General features: G+C 35.5%; 1 protein-coding gene across 1 annotated transcript in view; it reads right to left on the bottom strand.

The window, feature by feature from the left end:
• Nucleotides 1-412: 412 nt before the first annotated feature.
• The window catches only part of SULT1E1 (sulfotransferase family 1E member 1), a 32,355-nt gene continuing 19,095 nt past the window's right edge, over nt 413-13,672 (bottom strand). The window contains exons 5-8 of the mRNA XM_081137347.1: nt 7,622-7,748; nt 5,868-5,962; nt 3,063-3,243; nt 413-1,142 (exon numbers count right to left, since the gene is read on the bottom strand). Of these exons, the coding sequence (XP_080993473.1) occupies nt 1,030-1,142; nt 3,063-3,243; nt 5,868-5,962; nt 7,622-7,748 (516 nt within the window). The 3' untranslated portion in view covers nt 413-1,029. The remainder of the gene's footprint in view (nt 1,143-3,062; nt 3,244-5,867; nt 5,963-7,621; nt 7,749-13,672) is intronic.

Raw genomic sequence — 13,672 nt, forward strand, 5'->3', positions numbered from 1 at the left:
TCTATAATGTATAACTATGTTATATTTCTTTTTTAAAAAAATAAGTAATTTTACTTACTTCAGAAGCTTTAATTCTGAAAAATCATACTACTAAACAGGGTGTTCAGAAATCTCTAGACTTTTCTCTAAAGAGTAAGAAAGCAAACCATATTTATTTCTCCTTAGATTTGACCTTGTAGGTTAGGAATTAAGAATGTAATAATCTACTAAAGACCCATAGTAAATTTTTTAAGATCTTGTTTGTCTTCCGATTTAGAGAAAAGAGACATCAGCTGTGAAAAACAAATGTAGTATAGGGGAAAAAAATCATCAATAGAGTGCAGAAAAATAGGAGACATAAGCAAAAACAATAGTTTATATAAAAGATAATAACTGTTCTTCTATTCCTTTTGTTTTTTTGTTTTGTTTTATTAGCAAATATCAAATTTTGTAAAACTTTCGTTTACAGAATGAAAATTCATTACGTTTTTATATGACATTCAAGCATAAATAATACACAGGAATATTGACAGATATCTGATCAATTCAGCTATAGCCAAAATTTACATTAGATTAAAGTAAATTTCAAATTAAGTCATTTTGCAAAAAATAAAAAAAAAAATCAGGATGTAAATAATAGGTATAATTATGCCCCCAAATTTATTTATTGTAATTATTTCTCCTAAAATTTTCAAAGTTCCTGTATGTACTAAATATACTACTAAATGGGGGTGTGGAAACCAGCATGAAAATAATTTGGAATGCTTGTTGATTTTTAATGAGCTTCTAACTTAAATTATCTGTGTGTTCCTACATCATTCAAATAGATTATAGCTTTGTGTAATATTTGTAAAAAGAAGAAAATGGAGGAGAAAAATAAAGATTAAAAATAAAATAAAAAGATAATGTCAGGAAAAAATCCTTCTTGTCTTTTTATATTGAGATCTCAATAACCATGTGAACCTGACCACATAACCTTTCACATGGCTCTCTCTCTACCAATCTAAAATAAGAAAAGCTTAAATCTCTGATATGTTAGGGAAACCTTTCTTAGATCTCAGTTCGTAATTTCAGTGTAGAGCCCTTCATTTGCTGCTCATAGTGCATATCAAATTTCTCATTCAGGGCTACTGTAAAGTGATTCTTCCAGTCTCCTGCAATCCCTGTAACAAAGAAAAAACACAATAAGTATTATGTCTTCAAGCCAGAATCATGAAGTTTCCTAATATTCACCCCTTTCATTAACACCTAATCAACTTTTATTCTTGTAACCCTTGATTATAATAAAATATATACCATAAATAATATACATATTTGAGCTTACAAAGAAGAACTTGTTGTGATTGTTAATGCAACAACAAAGAGCAAATTTCTTTCTCTGATTCTTCCCTCTAATGCTCCTTCATTGAACTTTTCTTCTCCAATTTCCTCTCAAATGTTGCGGCTTCCTCCTAATATGAATGAGATCTACTTTTTATACATGCCCAAAATATTAAATATCATCTTCATGCTGAGCACACTCAAATCCAGAGTTATAGTTTCATATTCAACTGTCTAGATGGTATTCCATACAAGCATACCCAATTTAGTTAAAAAATAAATTCATTTTGTTCCCCACCAAATTGTGTTTTCTTTTTCACAGCCTGATTAATGGCAGCACTAGTTATTCAAAGCATAAACTTGGAAGTTGTCCCCTCAGTCCTCCATCTAATTCTTTATTCATATTCAGGTTTTCTTCACACTTCTTTTCCTTTCTTCATTTCTGCTGCCACTGACATTGAAGCTCCTCAGTGTTTCCCACCTGGGTTATTGCAACAGTCTAGTAGTCCCTTCCCTTTTGCTTTCCATCAAATCCAGCTCTCCCCTGGCAGAAGGAAGGCACCCTGATTGTAAATAAGTCAATAGTTCAGTTCCCACTTTAGCTCAAGAAGCTCTAAACTTTCCCAGTGAAATAACCCGGAAAGCAAAAGATAGAAAATATGTGTTCTGAGGATACAGCAGTGAGCAGCCCTTTACAAGCATGATAATTAAAGTCTAGTGTTTTATTTTAAATAGATATATGGACTTTATGGGAAAGGAGGCAGAGATAATCTGGAAATGGGTCATTAAAATATTACCTGCGTGCTAACTCTCTTTTCAGGAGCTCCCTGTTGTCACTCAGTGGCAGGTTTGTTATTCCCATTATTTTAAAAATTCCCTGGCCTTTTCACTGACAATTTAGTTCAAAGAGCAAGATTTTCTCTATTCTGCTTCTAAAACAAACAAATAAACGAACAAAACCCCCCAAATACATGTTCTTCGCATATCAGTAAGACTGGATATCCCAATACTCTTCATATCCTACATGTCTTTGGATTTATAAACTGTGTCTCATCAGACCACACGTCTTCTCAACAGAATGTCACTTCATTGTATTTTGAAATTTTTGCCAAACAGAGCCATATTTGCTACTTAGGGCTTTGAAACTTAGTCTTTTTTTAAAAAGCGTTATTGAGGTATAAAGGTATTAATATATAAAAACTGTACATATTTAATGTACATACAGTTTGATGAGTTTGGACATTTGCCTATTAGTCTCGAAAATGTCTGCCACTTCGTCAAGGAAAAGCTGACTAATCATTGTAAGCTTGTTTCCTCATCTCAGAATGAGATAATATTTTGAAGCTCTCTCCTGAGTCTCTGATAAAAATTTAAAGATAATTAGAATTTTAAATGTATATATATTTCCATAATGTACATGGTGTAGCACCAGGGCACCCAGCCTTAGTAAATGGTGGCTAGTGGAGTGTGGCACTAGTCCTGGGGCTGAGGCTGCAGTAGCTGCCAGTCATTCTTAATACACTATGCTGCATATACTAAGTAACCAACAAGTAATAGCAATTTATCATGAGTAGTAGAAGTACTAATATTTTATGTCTCTGAAGAACTGGTAACACAGGAAAGTGAGTTTTCAAATGTGAAACAGCTCTGCAGAAAACAAGCTGAGTTCGCAGGCATGAATAGGCCTCGATAGGTGTTTGCCTATAACTATTTCAACTTGTGACTTCGGACAGCAGTAGAGGCAAATCATGTGACCATCTCACCCTTTCTCATGAAGGGAGATATTTTTTGGTTCATGACTTCATCTGGTAGTGTTGTGTAATTGGTAGATGGGTTGTTTTTCATCTCTTGGAATGAAGTGTGTTGAACAATCTTTTCCACAAGCTCCTCTGATGTCTTCCTTCCCAGAAATTGCATCACTTTTATCACCTCTCTTCTGATATCCTAAGAAGAAAAAGTATTTTGAAGATTAAATTACTGAAATTGAGTACATTACTATTTGGATTGAAAAAAGAGAGAGAAAAATTTTTCTCCCTCCTCTCACTGATACTAGAATGGGCTTCTAATGTGGAAAAGTACTTCTTGTATAAGTTATATTTTTAAAACTTCTCTAAACACAATTTTCCTGAGCCATGAAACGGACATAAAAGATACTTCCCACCATATAGTTTCTTACATACCATATACACAATACCACTTTATTACCCATATATGAAAATAAACTCAAATGTATTAATTACTTAACTGTAAGAGCTGAGACCATAAAACTTCTAGGAGAAAACACACCCAGTGTACTCTTTGACATTCGTCTTATCAATATCTTTTTTGGATATATCACCTCAGGCAAGGGCAACAAAGCCACTGCACAGTGAAGGAAACCAACAAAATGAAAAGACAACCTACCGAATGGGAGAAGATATTTGAAATAATATATCCAATAGCAGTTAATATCCAAAATATAGAAGGAACACATACAACTCAACATAAAAAAAACCAATCTGATTAAAAATGGGCAGAGGATATGAATAGACATTTCCCCAAAGAAGACATATAGATGGCTAACAAATATAGAAAGATGCTAAACATCACTAATAATCAGGAAAATGCAAATCAAAACCATAATGAGATATCACCTCACACCTGTCAGAATGACCATTATGAAAAAATCAACAAATACCAAGTTTACCAAGGATGTGGAGAAAAGGGAACCCTCATGCATTGTTGGTGGGAATGTAAATTGATTCAGCCACTATGAAAAACAGCATAGAGTTTCCTCAAAAAATTAAAAATAGAACTACTATATAACCAATCAATTCCATTTTTGGGTATTTATCTGAAGAAAATAAAAACACTAATTCAAAAAGATGTATGCACCCTATGTTCATTGCAGCATTATTTACAAGAGCTAATATACAGGGTGTCCCAAAAAATGTATACATATCCTCAAACATAGTACATGCTCAATAAATATCTATCAATATTAATATATACTCTCAAATAGTACAGTCTCCTGTAATAGATCAAGTTTTGGGTTGAAAATATGCAGATAGCTTTTATTTTTCTTCTAATTTATTGGTGTAACTAGTGGAAAGCAAAGGAACCAGATAGATTAAGAAAATGTGTAAAAGGTCAAATACTCAACATGGAACATCCGATGTTATATATGAGCTGTAGCTACAAACATCCCCATCTCTGTCTATGTCCCTCCTGTTGTGTACCTTATGATCCAGCTACATCAACCAATGCAACTATTTTCAATACTAACCATAATGCTTCTTCTGGCATGTAGTTACCTCTACCTAGAATGCTTTTCTCAAATTCTCTATTCTACAAATTATAGCTTGCCTATTAAACTTCAGCTTATGTATCACCTTCTTTGAGATGATTTCCTTGACTCTTCCAGTTTGAATTAGATGACATGTATTGATGATTTAGTTATATGCGTATTTAGGTTGTTTCCAGTGTTTATGGTTATGAAGAATGCTGCTGTGAGAATTGTGGTACATATAACCTAATGTACACAAGCCAGAGTTTCTCAAGAATATATATCGACTAGTGGAATTTCTGGATCTTCAGTTACATTCATGTTTTGCTCTTTGTAGACAGTGACAAGTTGTTTCCATAGTGTTTGTATCTTTTTACACTACTATCAGCAGTGTGGTACCTCTTACTGATCCATATCCTGACTAACATTTTTATTGTCAGACTTTTTCATTATTGTCAGTCTGGTGGGTATGGAATAACATCTCATAATGATTTTTATTTGCAATTATCCTGATTACTAATGAAACTAGAGAAAAACTAGATTATAAGGAAATTTTGGGACCATCAGACTTTTGTATATTGCTGTTCTAAGCATTCTCTTAACTCTCTCCTTCTGAAAGTTTGAATTTATATATGTGGGACCTTATCATGTTAGCCTACATATCCATTACTCTTTTTTAAAAAATAAAGTATTCTACTTATCTCAATGTGGTAAATTCTATAGAATTAGCTCAGCTCCATCTTCCACATTACCAATCCATGATTTAGTAATGTATCATCTGTTATTTAAACCATCTCTTAGTTTCTAATTTTAATTTATTACTTTAGAAATCCTATTTTGTTATTTTTTCTAATCTGACTTGTTAATTTCAGTAACCTCTTGCTCCTTTGTAAGATCCAAATTTCATCTTTTATTTCTTTAAACATGTTAAGGATAATTATTTTAAAGCTCTTATTCGATAATTCTAACATCTGTGGATTTGGAGACCAGTTGACTCTTCTTGCCTTCTGCGATTCCTTGTATGTATGTATCCGTGTGTATGTTCATATGTTGTTATTTTCTTTTATGAACTCAAGTTCCACAAAATTTTATTGTTGGTAATTTTTTGAGACTTGGATTTAAACATATTCATTCACAGGAGATTTTTATTTACTAACTTTAAGTCTGTGTTAAATTATCTGGATAATTGTAGCTTTTAGAGGTACTGCATTATTTATCTAAAGGCAGATTTTTGTATCTAGATGTTGCCAAATGATAACATTTTAGAAATTACTAAATTGTCCATATGTTTTCAGTTTCTCACCTCCTTCATGTCTTCATAGAAAAGAAAGAGCAAATGTTGATTATTTCTCATTTCCCACCAAGATTTTGCATGTTCATACCAGGGACCATAAGGAACTAAAATTAGAGATAAAAACAACGTAAGAGCATAATATCTTCTTTATACAGCTTGAAAAAAGAGTTTTTAAATAACAGTAGCAACAAATAAATATAAATAAATGATCATGGAATGAAAAGTAGAGATCAGCCTCATATGTTAAGCAAATTTCTCTGCAGCAAGGAGGCAAAATATGTTGAATAATTCATGTACAAAAACATATTCTCAACTTTCATTATTATGACACGGTTTATGGCACAGAGAAAAAGTGAAGGAAGTCCCCCTCCCATAATTTTGATTCAGAGTTTATTAGATAACTTTTGAAACCAGAGTGAGTGAGTGTGTGTGTGTGTGTGTGTGTGTGTGTGTGTGTAAAATCAGATTGTTAGTGAAGAGAGTTTAGTTAGTGGAACAATCAACGTTCTTATAATAAGAATTCAGCCCAGTTCTCAAATTTTCCGTTTACAAACTGGTTTTGGCTACTGAAGCTAGTAACTATGTAACAGTTTATTACATTGCTTGCAGTTTAGATTATAAGAGCTGTTTTCTGAGGGAACTTTAGTGTCATTCTCACTCTAAAAGAATTAGATTTTGGAGATGATGTGATACGACCAAATGCTGTCTCTTCCCTTCTTTTTCCTTACTTCTCTCACATATATCCAAGTGTTTCCCCAATAAAAGCTGACAGAATGATATAATAATGTGTGAGTCAAAGTATTTTGCTTTGCATTAGATCACTGCATATTTCTTCTATTCTTTGACTCTATTGGCAATTTTTCTTTACAGAAAAAAGTTATATGGTGATATTTATAATTATCTTATTCATGTTTTGTGGAGGTTCAACTTTATGTTTCTTTGCCTTACAATGTGGGTTTTGATGATCTGGAGGCAAATATTTTATTCATTATGCATGAGCATAAATTTTCTCAAATATAGCAACAAAAATAAAGCATATATATCCTACTTTTACTGAGTCAATTTCATTTTTATGGACATAAAAGTGGGATTGTTATCATTTTCCTTACAATTTATTACCATGGGATCAGAATGGCCTTCTTCAGTTAATACTAGAATCTCCTGAACACTTTCTTCCTCAAATCTACTTAGTTGCTTTCATCTGGAGTTAACTAAAAAGGCAAAATTTTCCAGAATTACTGTTCAAGTAACCTTGTACTGTTCTGAGAGATCTAGTTGAGTCATTCAGACTGTACACTAGGTAGAATGCATAAAAACTTCATAGGTATTCAGACTTCTTTATAAATTTTGGTCCATGTAACACCTGAAATTTTCCTTGGAAACAAATGGACATTCTCCCTCTTCTATTCCCTTCTCCTTCTTGTTCAATAGAGTGGTAATAATATGCTGTGAAATGCTTTTCTAATAAAGACAAGAAAAAACTGGACATGAAGTCTCAATCTTACAGAGAGAAATTGTTACCTCCAACATCTTACATATTTATTTTTAGGCACTGAACTGAACTTTCTATATTCTACAATTCGCCATCCACATCTGGAAACCCTATGCTTGCTCTAAAGTTCAAGGTCACCTAAAACTTCTGTGTTTTAATTAAGGATCAGGGATGATAAACCAGGAAAGGCAACAAAAATTTTTGCTCAGAGATGCTATTTGTCTTGAATCATTTACCTTGAAAGAATTGAAAGAAACAACACTGTTATTACCTTGTCCATCCATGAATTTCTCCACAAACTCTTGAAAAGTTCCAGGATTTGGATGACCAGCTACCATTTTAAAGAAATAATAATAAGAAACAGCCACATCCTTGGCATTCCGGCAAAGATAGATCATCTAAGAAGGCAAAATCAAATATTAAAATACCTAAATTCTCAAATAAAGTTTCATCAAAATTTAAAAGGAAAGCATTAGTGTTTTCAACTATATGTTAATATGTTAATATTGTGCACCCATTTTAGAAAGTATATAAAATTATTTTTAAAAGTCCTTCAACAGCCTGAAGTGACAGCATCTTTTGCAGTGTTGTTCAATATTAGTGCTCACGTTTCATTTTTATGCTATTTTTACATATAATACCTCATTTAATGCCTGTTACAATTCTAGTGTTATCCTCAGTAGAGGATAGATGATTATCCTCATTTTATAAGTGAAGAAACTAAACTGAAGCTGAGTCACAATCCAGCACTGAGACTAAATCAATGAGAGTAAATGATTTGGTAAATCACTCAGTCAATAGTCGTCTTCTGATCTTGATATTCTACCACAGTTCTCTATAATAAAGGGGGAAAAAGGACTGTTGTTTCCTCACTCACGATCTTAAAATAAATTGTTTATGAGGGTCTATATGCACATTAGCCTCAGTGAAAATGTAATCTTCACCAGCATCTTGTTGAGTTTCTGTTTTACATATAGAGAAGACACCAGCAAATTAACAATCAGGAACCTTGGCTTTAATTGCTAGCTCTGGAACTAAAAATTTCTATCATCTTGTACAAAGTACCAATCATTTTGGACCTGAGTTTCTATCCACTAAACAAGTGAGTTGGGTCAGTTCTCTATGGTCTCTTCTAGATCTGACACTCAATGCTCCAGAAAAAGTTCTGCAAAAGTTCTGCAAAAGTAAACTCCATATCCCTGTGGTCTTCCACTTCTGCCCTCAGGCACCCGAGCAAGGCCATCAGGGGAGCAAGACTGCTCTTGACTTAGCTAGCCACTGTTTATGGGATATGATTAGGCTCACTAACTGGTCTTACTCAAGTCTCCACATTATCAAACAATTTTAAGGAAATCTTCTATTTCATTCTAAGAAGGATGGATCTCAATTTTAAGATCCCACTATAAAACCTCTAATTATTAAAGAAAAAAAGTGAACTTTCTTTTCTTATCAAAGCTACAGTTAGCCCTATTGAACTTTCCCAGTCTTATTTACAACTCTCCTGAGTTGTTTTTGCCTATTAATTGAATGGAACTCTTTGCCACTATATCCATGAATTTGCTTCAGAATTTTCACCCCTTTACTTTCTTCTGATATTACCTCTGTCTTGAATATTCTTTGTATCTCAAAATACTGTCCATACTTAAAGCTTAGCTCCAGGTCTTCCATGAAGCTTTTTATTTTCCCAGATTGGAGGGGTGGGTGGGTGGGGCACAAAAGTAATCCCTTTCTCCCTAAACTTCCATTTTGGCAGATCCTATTTTATACCCCAAACTTTTTACTACACATGCTCTTCCTACCTTCAAGGAAAGTGTAGCTCTTTCCTGAAGATACATGAATTTCACCACAGCATTCTCAAGTCAGTTAGTTTACTACACTGCTACATACGAAAGACCTCTGTTTCTGACACTCATTCCATCTCTCTTAACTGATGCCATTTTGTTTTACGTTAATACCATTTACTATGCATGTTCAGACTCCTTTTAAATTGGGTAGGCTTTATTTTATTTTGAAATGTTTTTTATTTTTCAGTTACAGTTGACATTCTATATTATATTAGTTTCAGGTGTACCGCACAGCGATTAGACGTTTATATAACTTATAGTGTGATCCCCCAATAAGTTTTGCACCCACCTGACACCACATAGTTATTACAATACTATTGACTATATTCCCTATGCTGTACTTAACACTCCGTCACTCTTTTGTAACCACCAATTTGTACTTCGTAATACTTTCTCCTTTTAAACCCAGCCTCTTAACCCCCCTCCCATCTGGCAACTCGTCAGGCTGACTGGATGTGAGGGCTGGCTGTGACTACAGCAGCGGACAAGCTGTTGTGTGTGTGCTGACCTCACAGGGTGGGATTTGCTTTATTGGGGTTCTGGCACCTGCCCAGTCCACTCTTTTGGGGTGTCATTTGTGAGGCTAATGGGTGGTGCTCTGGGGTAGTCTGAAGCTGACTCCCAGGTGTACTGGTTTGGAGGCTTCTTGGGAGGGGCTTAAGTGCAGTCCAAGGTTAGCTGTTGCTTGTGTCTGTTTTGGGGCTACCTAGTAGGAGTTACAGAGTAATCTGCAGTTAGTAGCTGCCTGTGCTGGGCTTGGAGGCACCTGGGAGTGATTATGCTGTGAGCCGAGGCTGGCTGCCACTAGTGCCAGGCTTGGGGCTGCTTAGCAAAGAGGTTCAAAACACCTGAGACTAGCCACTGCTAGTTTGGCATTTGTGGACCTTTGATAGATTTTAGGAAAAGTCCACAGCATGGGCCCAGGCCAGCTGCCTGTGTGGATTAGCCTCTGAAAGAGGTTCAGGTTGGACAAGTGACTTGAGTGGGGCAGGGTCTCAGAAAATCACCAGGGTGGGGAGATCAGTGTTAGCCAGGTTAATGGAACTCAGAGATGGCACGCTGCAAGCTGGGTCAAGGAAGGGCACAACAAAGGAATAATGGCACCTGCCACCAGCTGATGCCATTTCTAAGCTTGTGGTTATTCCCTTGATTTAACTGAAAGATTTTAACACCTGCCTCTTAGTATCATTCTCCACTTCAGTATCATTGTGCATAATCCATCTGATCCTCTAGGTTCTCCTACTCATCCATCATTATCTCCATTTTACCTCAGCCAACCAATTTTATAATCAGACTGTGAAACTCATCAGTGCCCTAAACGTTTCACTTCTGGAGCCTTATCCTGCAGCTTCATGTTTTCTTCAAGCTCCTCCCTTCTCCCTTATCAGTTATTTCCAATATACCTCTCCTGCAACCACTCTGAGGCCTCAAGCCTATTGGCCTTATTACCTATTATCTTATCAGACTGCTTGTTTTGTTTTGTTTTATCACTTATAGTTTCTGGTCTACACCTCTATACACACTTTTACTAAGAGCCTCAATCCATCTGTGTTCTTGTTGCCTAGTGAATCATCCTGGAAATACTCAGAACATGAATCGTTCCAACTATTTTCTACTCTTTGATGACCTCTGACTTGATAAGCAATTTTGTGAAGACTGAAACCATTGTAAAAGTATACTATCTCTTTTCTTTTGAAAAGAAAATGGGGTAACATCAAGGCTACAATCCATTCCTCAAAGGAAAAAAGTGACTTAGTGAAAATTTGAAAACTGGTAATGACACATCTCCTAGAAAATATACTGAGAGAACATGAAATGATTTTAGCGGAATGCATGTGGACTATCTAAGGTTGCTTATAATAAAAGGAAGTAAACAAGCAACATTAAGATCTACAGACTTTTTGGACCATGGATCTTTAGAAAAGGTCAAATATACCATGTAACAACAGAGTACAAAGTAGAAATGTTTCATGACTGTGAAAAATCCCCTTTTTTGTTAATAATGACAGCATCTAGTACTTTAATATCTCATATGTATAGTACAGGATATAATACTGATACTAATACTATTCCTCAAGACCTTAATAACTTTTTAGAAAAATAAAAGGTCCTGCTTCTTTACAACTGCATAGTATTCCATGGTGTAAATGTCCCACAGCTTTTTTATCCACTCATCTACTGATGGGCACTTGGGCTGTTTCCAGATCTTAGCTATTGTAAATTGCACTGCTATGAACACAGGGATGCATACAGTCTTTGTGATTGGTGTTTCAGGATTCTTAAGATATATTCTTAGAAGTTGGATCACTGGGTCAAAAGGCAGCTCCATTTTTAATTTTTTGAGGAAACTCCATACTGCTTTCCATAGTGACTGTACCAGTCTGCATTCCCACCAGCAGTGTACTAGGGTCCCCTTTCTCCACACCCTTGAGAGCACTTGTCATTTGTTGATTTGTTGATAGAGCCATTCTGACAGGTGTGAAGTGATACCTCACTGTGGTTTTAATTTGCATCTCTCTGATGATTAGGGAAGTTGAGCAATTTTTCATATGTCTCTTGGCCATCTGTATGTCCTCTTTGGAGAAGTGTCTATTTAGGTCCTTTGCCCATTTTTTAATTGAAATGTTTGTCTTCTTTTTGTTAAGTTGTATGAGTTGCTTATATATTTTAGATATTAACCCTTTATCAGATGTGTCGTTGGCAAATATATTCTCCCATACAGTGGGCTCCCTTTTCATTTTGTTGATGGTTCCTTTTGCTGAGCAGAAGCTTTTTATTTTGATGCAGTCCCATTTGTTTATTTTCTTCTTTGTTTATCTTGCCCTAGGAGATGTATTGGCAAATATATTTCTACGATAGATATCTGAGATTTTGCTGCCTACATTTTCTTCTAGGATTTTTATGGTTTCATGTCTTACATTTAAGTCTTTTACCCGTTTTGAGTTTATTTTTGTGTATGGTGTAAGTTGGTGGTCTAGTTTCATTTTTTTGCATGTACCTGTCCAATTTTCCCAACACCATTTATTGAAGAGACTGCCTTTAATCTATTATAAGTTCTTGCCTCCTTTGTCAAATATTAATTCAGAGTAATGGCATGGGTCAATTTCTGGGTTCTCTGTTCTGTTCCAATGATCTATATGCCTGTTCTTGTCCCAGTACCAGGCTGTTTTGATTACAATGGCTTTGTAGTATAACTTAATATCTGGTATTGTGATCCCTCCAACTTTGTTCTTCTTTCTCAGGATTGCCATGGCTATTCGGGGTGTTTTTTGGTTTCATATAAATTTTTGAAGTGTTTGTTCTAGATCTGTGAAATATGCTGTATTTTAATGGGGATTGTATTGAATTTATAGATTGCTTTGGGTAGTATGGACATTTTTATGATGTTAATTTTTCCAATTCATGAATATGGTATATTTTCCATTTGTTTATGTCCTCCTCTATTTTTTTTTTTTTTTTTTTTAGTGCCCTGTAGTTTTTCGAAGACAGGTCTTTTATATCTTTGGTTAAGTTTATTCCTAGCTATCTTATTTTAGTTGTGATTGCAAATGGTATTGTGTTTTTAGTGTCTGTTTCTGAGAGTTCATTATTGGTGTATAAAAAAATGCCATCAATTTCTGGGTATTAATTTTGTATCCTGCTACCTTGCTGAATTCATTTATTAAATCTAGTAGTTTTCTGGTTGAGTCTTTAGGATTCTCTATGTACAATATCATGCCATCTACAAATAACAACAGTTTTGTTTCCTCCTTTCTAATTTGGATACTTTTTATGTTTTCTTCTTGTCTGGAAAGATCCAAGATGGTGACACACTGAGTGGAAACTACACTGACAATCTCTTGGGACCAAAATGGATTTACAACTAAAATATAGAAAAACCATCCTGAAAACCAACTGAAGGCTAGCTGGAGAGCACCCTCACAACCAAGAAGAAAAAGTGGAGACTGCATAGAGACTGGTAGAAAGTGCAGAAACAAAAGGGCTGGCTGGGCTCCCACAGGCAGCAACTGAAGCTCTGGAAAAAGATCTCAGCTGTGGGGGTTCCCACTGAGGACTCTGGGGCCTAAACCCCAGGCTGGGCTTCCCAGCCAGGAGCACCAGAACTGAGATAGGTGCCCACATAACATCTCACTGTGAAAAACAGCTAGGTTTCTATATGACAGGGAGAGGTGGCTGGAAATGTAGGCACCCTCTTAAAGAGCCAACACAGTTTCATGTGCAGCCACTCACCTTGGGCTCTGACAGAGGGAGGGCAGAGTGGCCTGGAGCTCTGTGGGGAGAATCTACTGTTGTGGGCTCTGGAGAGTGAGATCAGAAGGTGCCCATCTGGGTTCCTGTGCTGAGTCATTCCTCCAGACTGCAGAGGACATCTTTCTCAGTTAGACAATTTTCAGCTTTTGCCTGAGGGGAGAAGCAATTGCCCCAACCTGCTGGAAAACCTCCTGCTCTACCCAGAGGAGTTTCTACAGCTTGAGGCT

This window comes from Miniopterus schreibersii, assembly GCF_964146895.1.
Source record: "Miniopterus schreibersii genome assembly, chromosome: 1".
In the NCBI taxonomy this organism is placed as follows: Eukaryota; Metazoa; Chordata; class Mammalia; order Chiroptera; family Miniopteridae; genus Miniopterus; species Miniopterus schreibersii.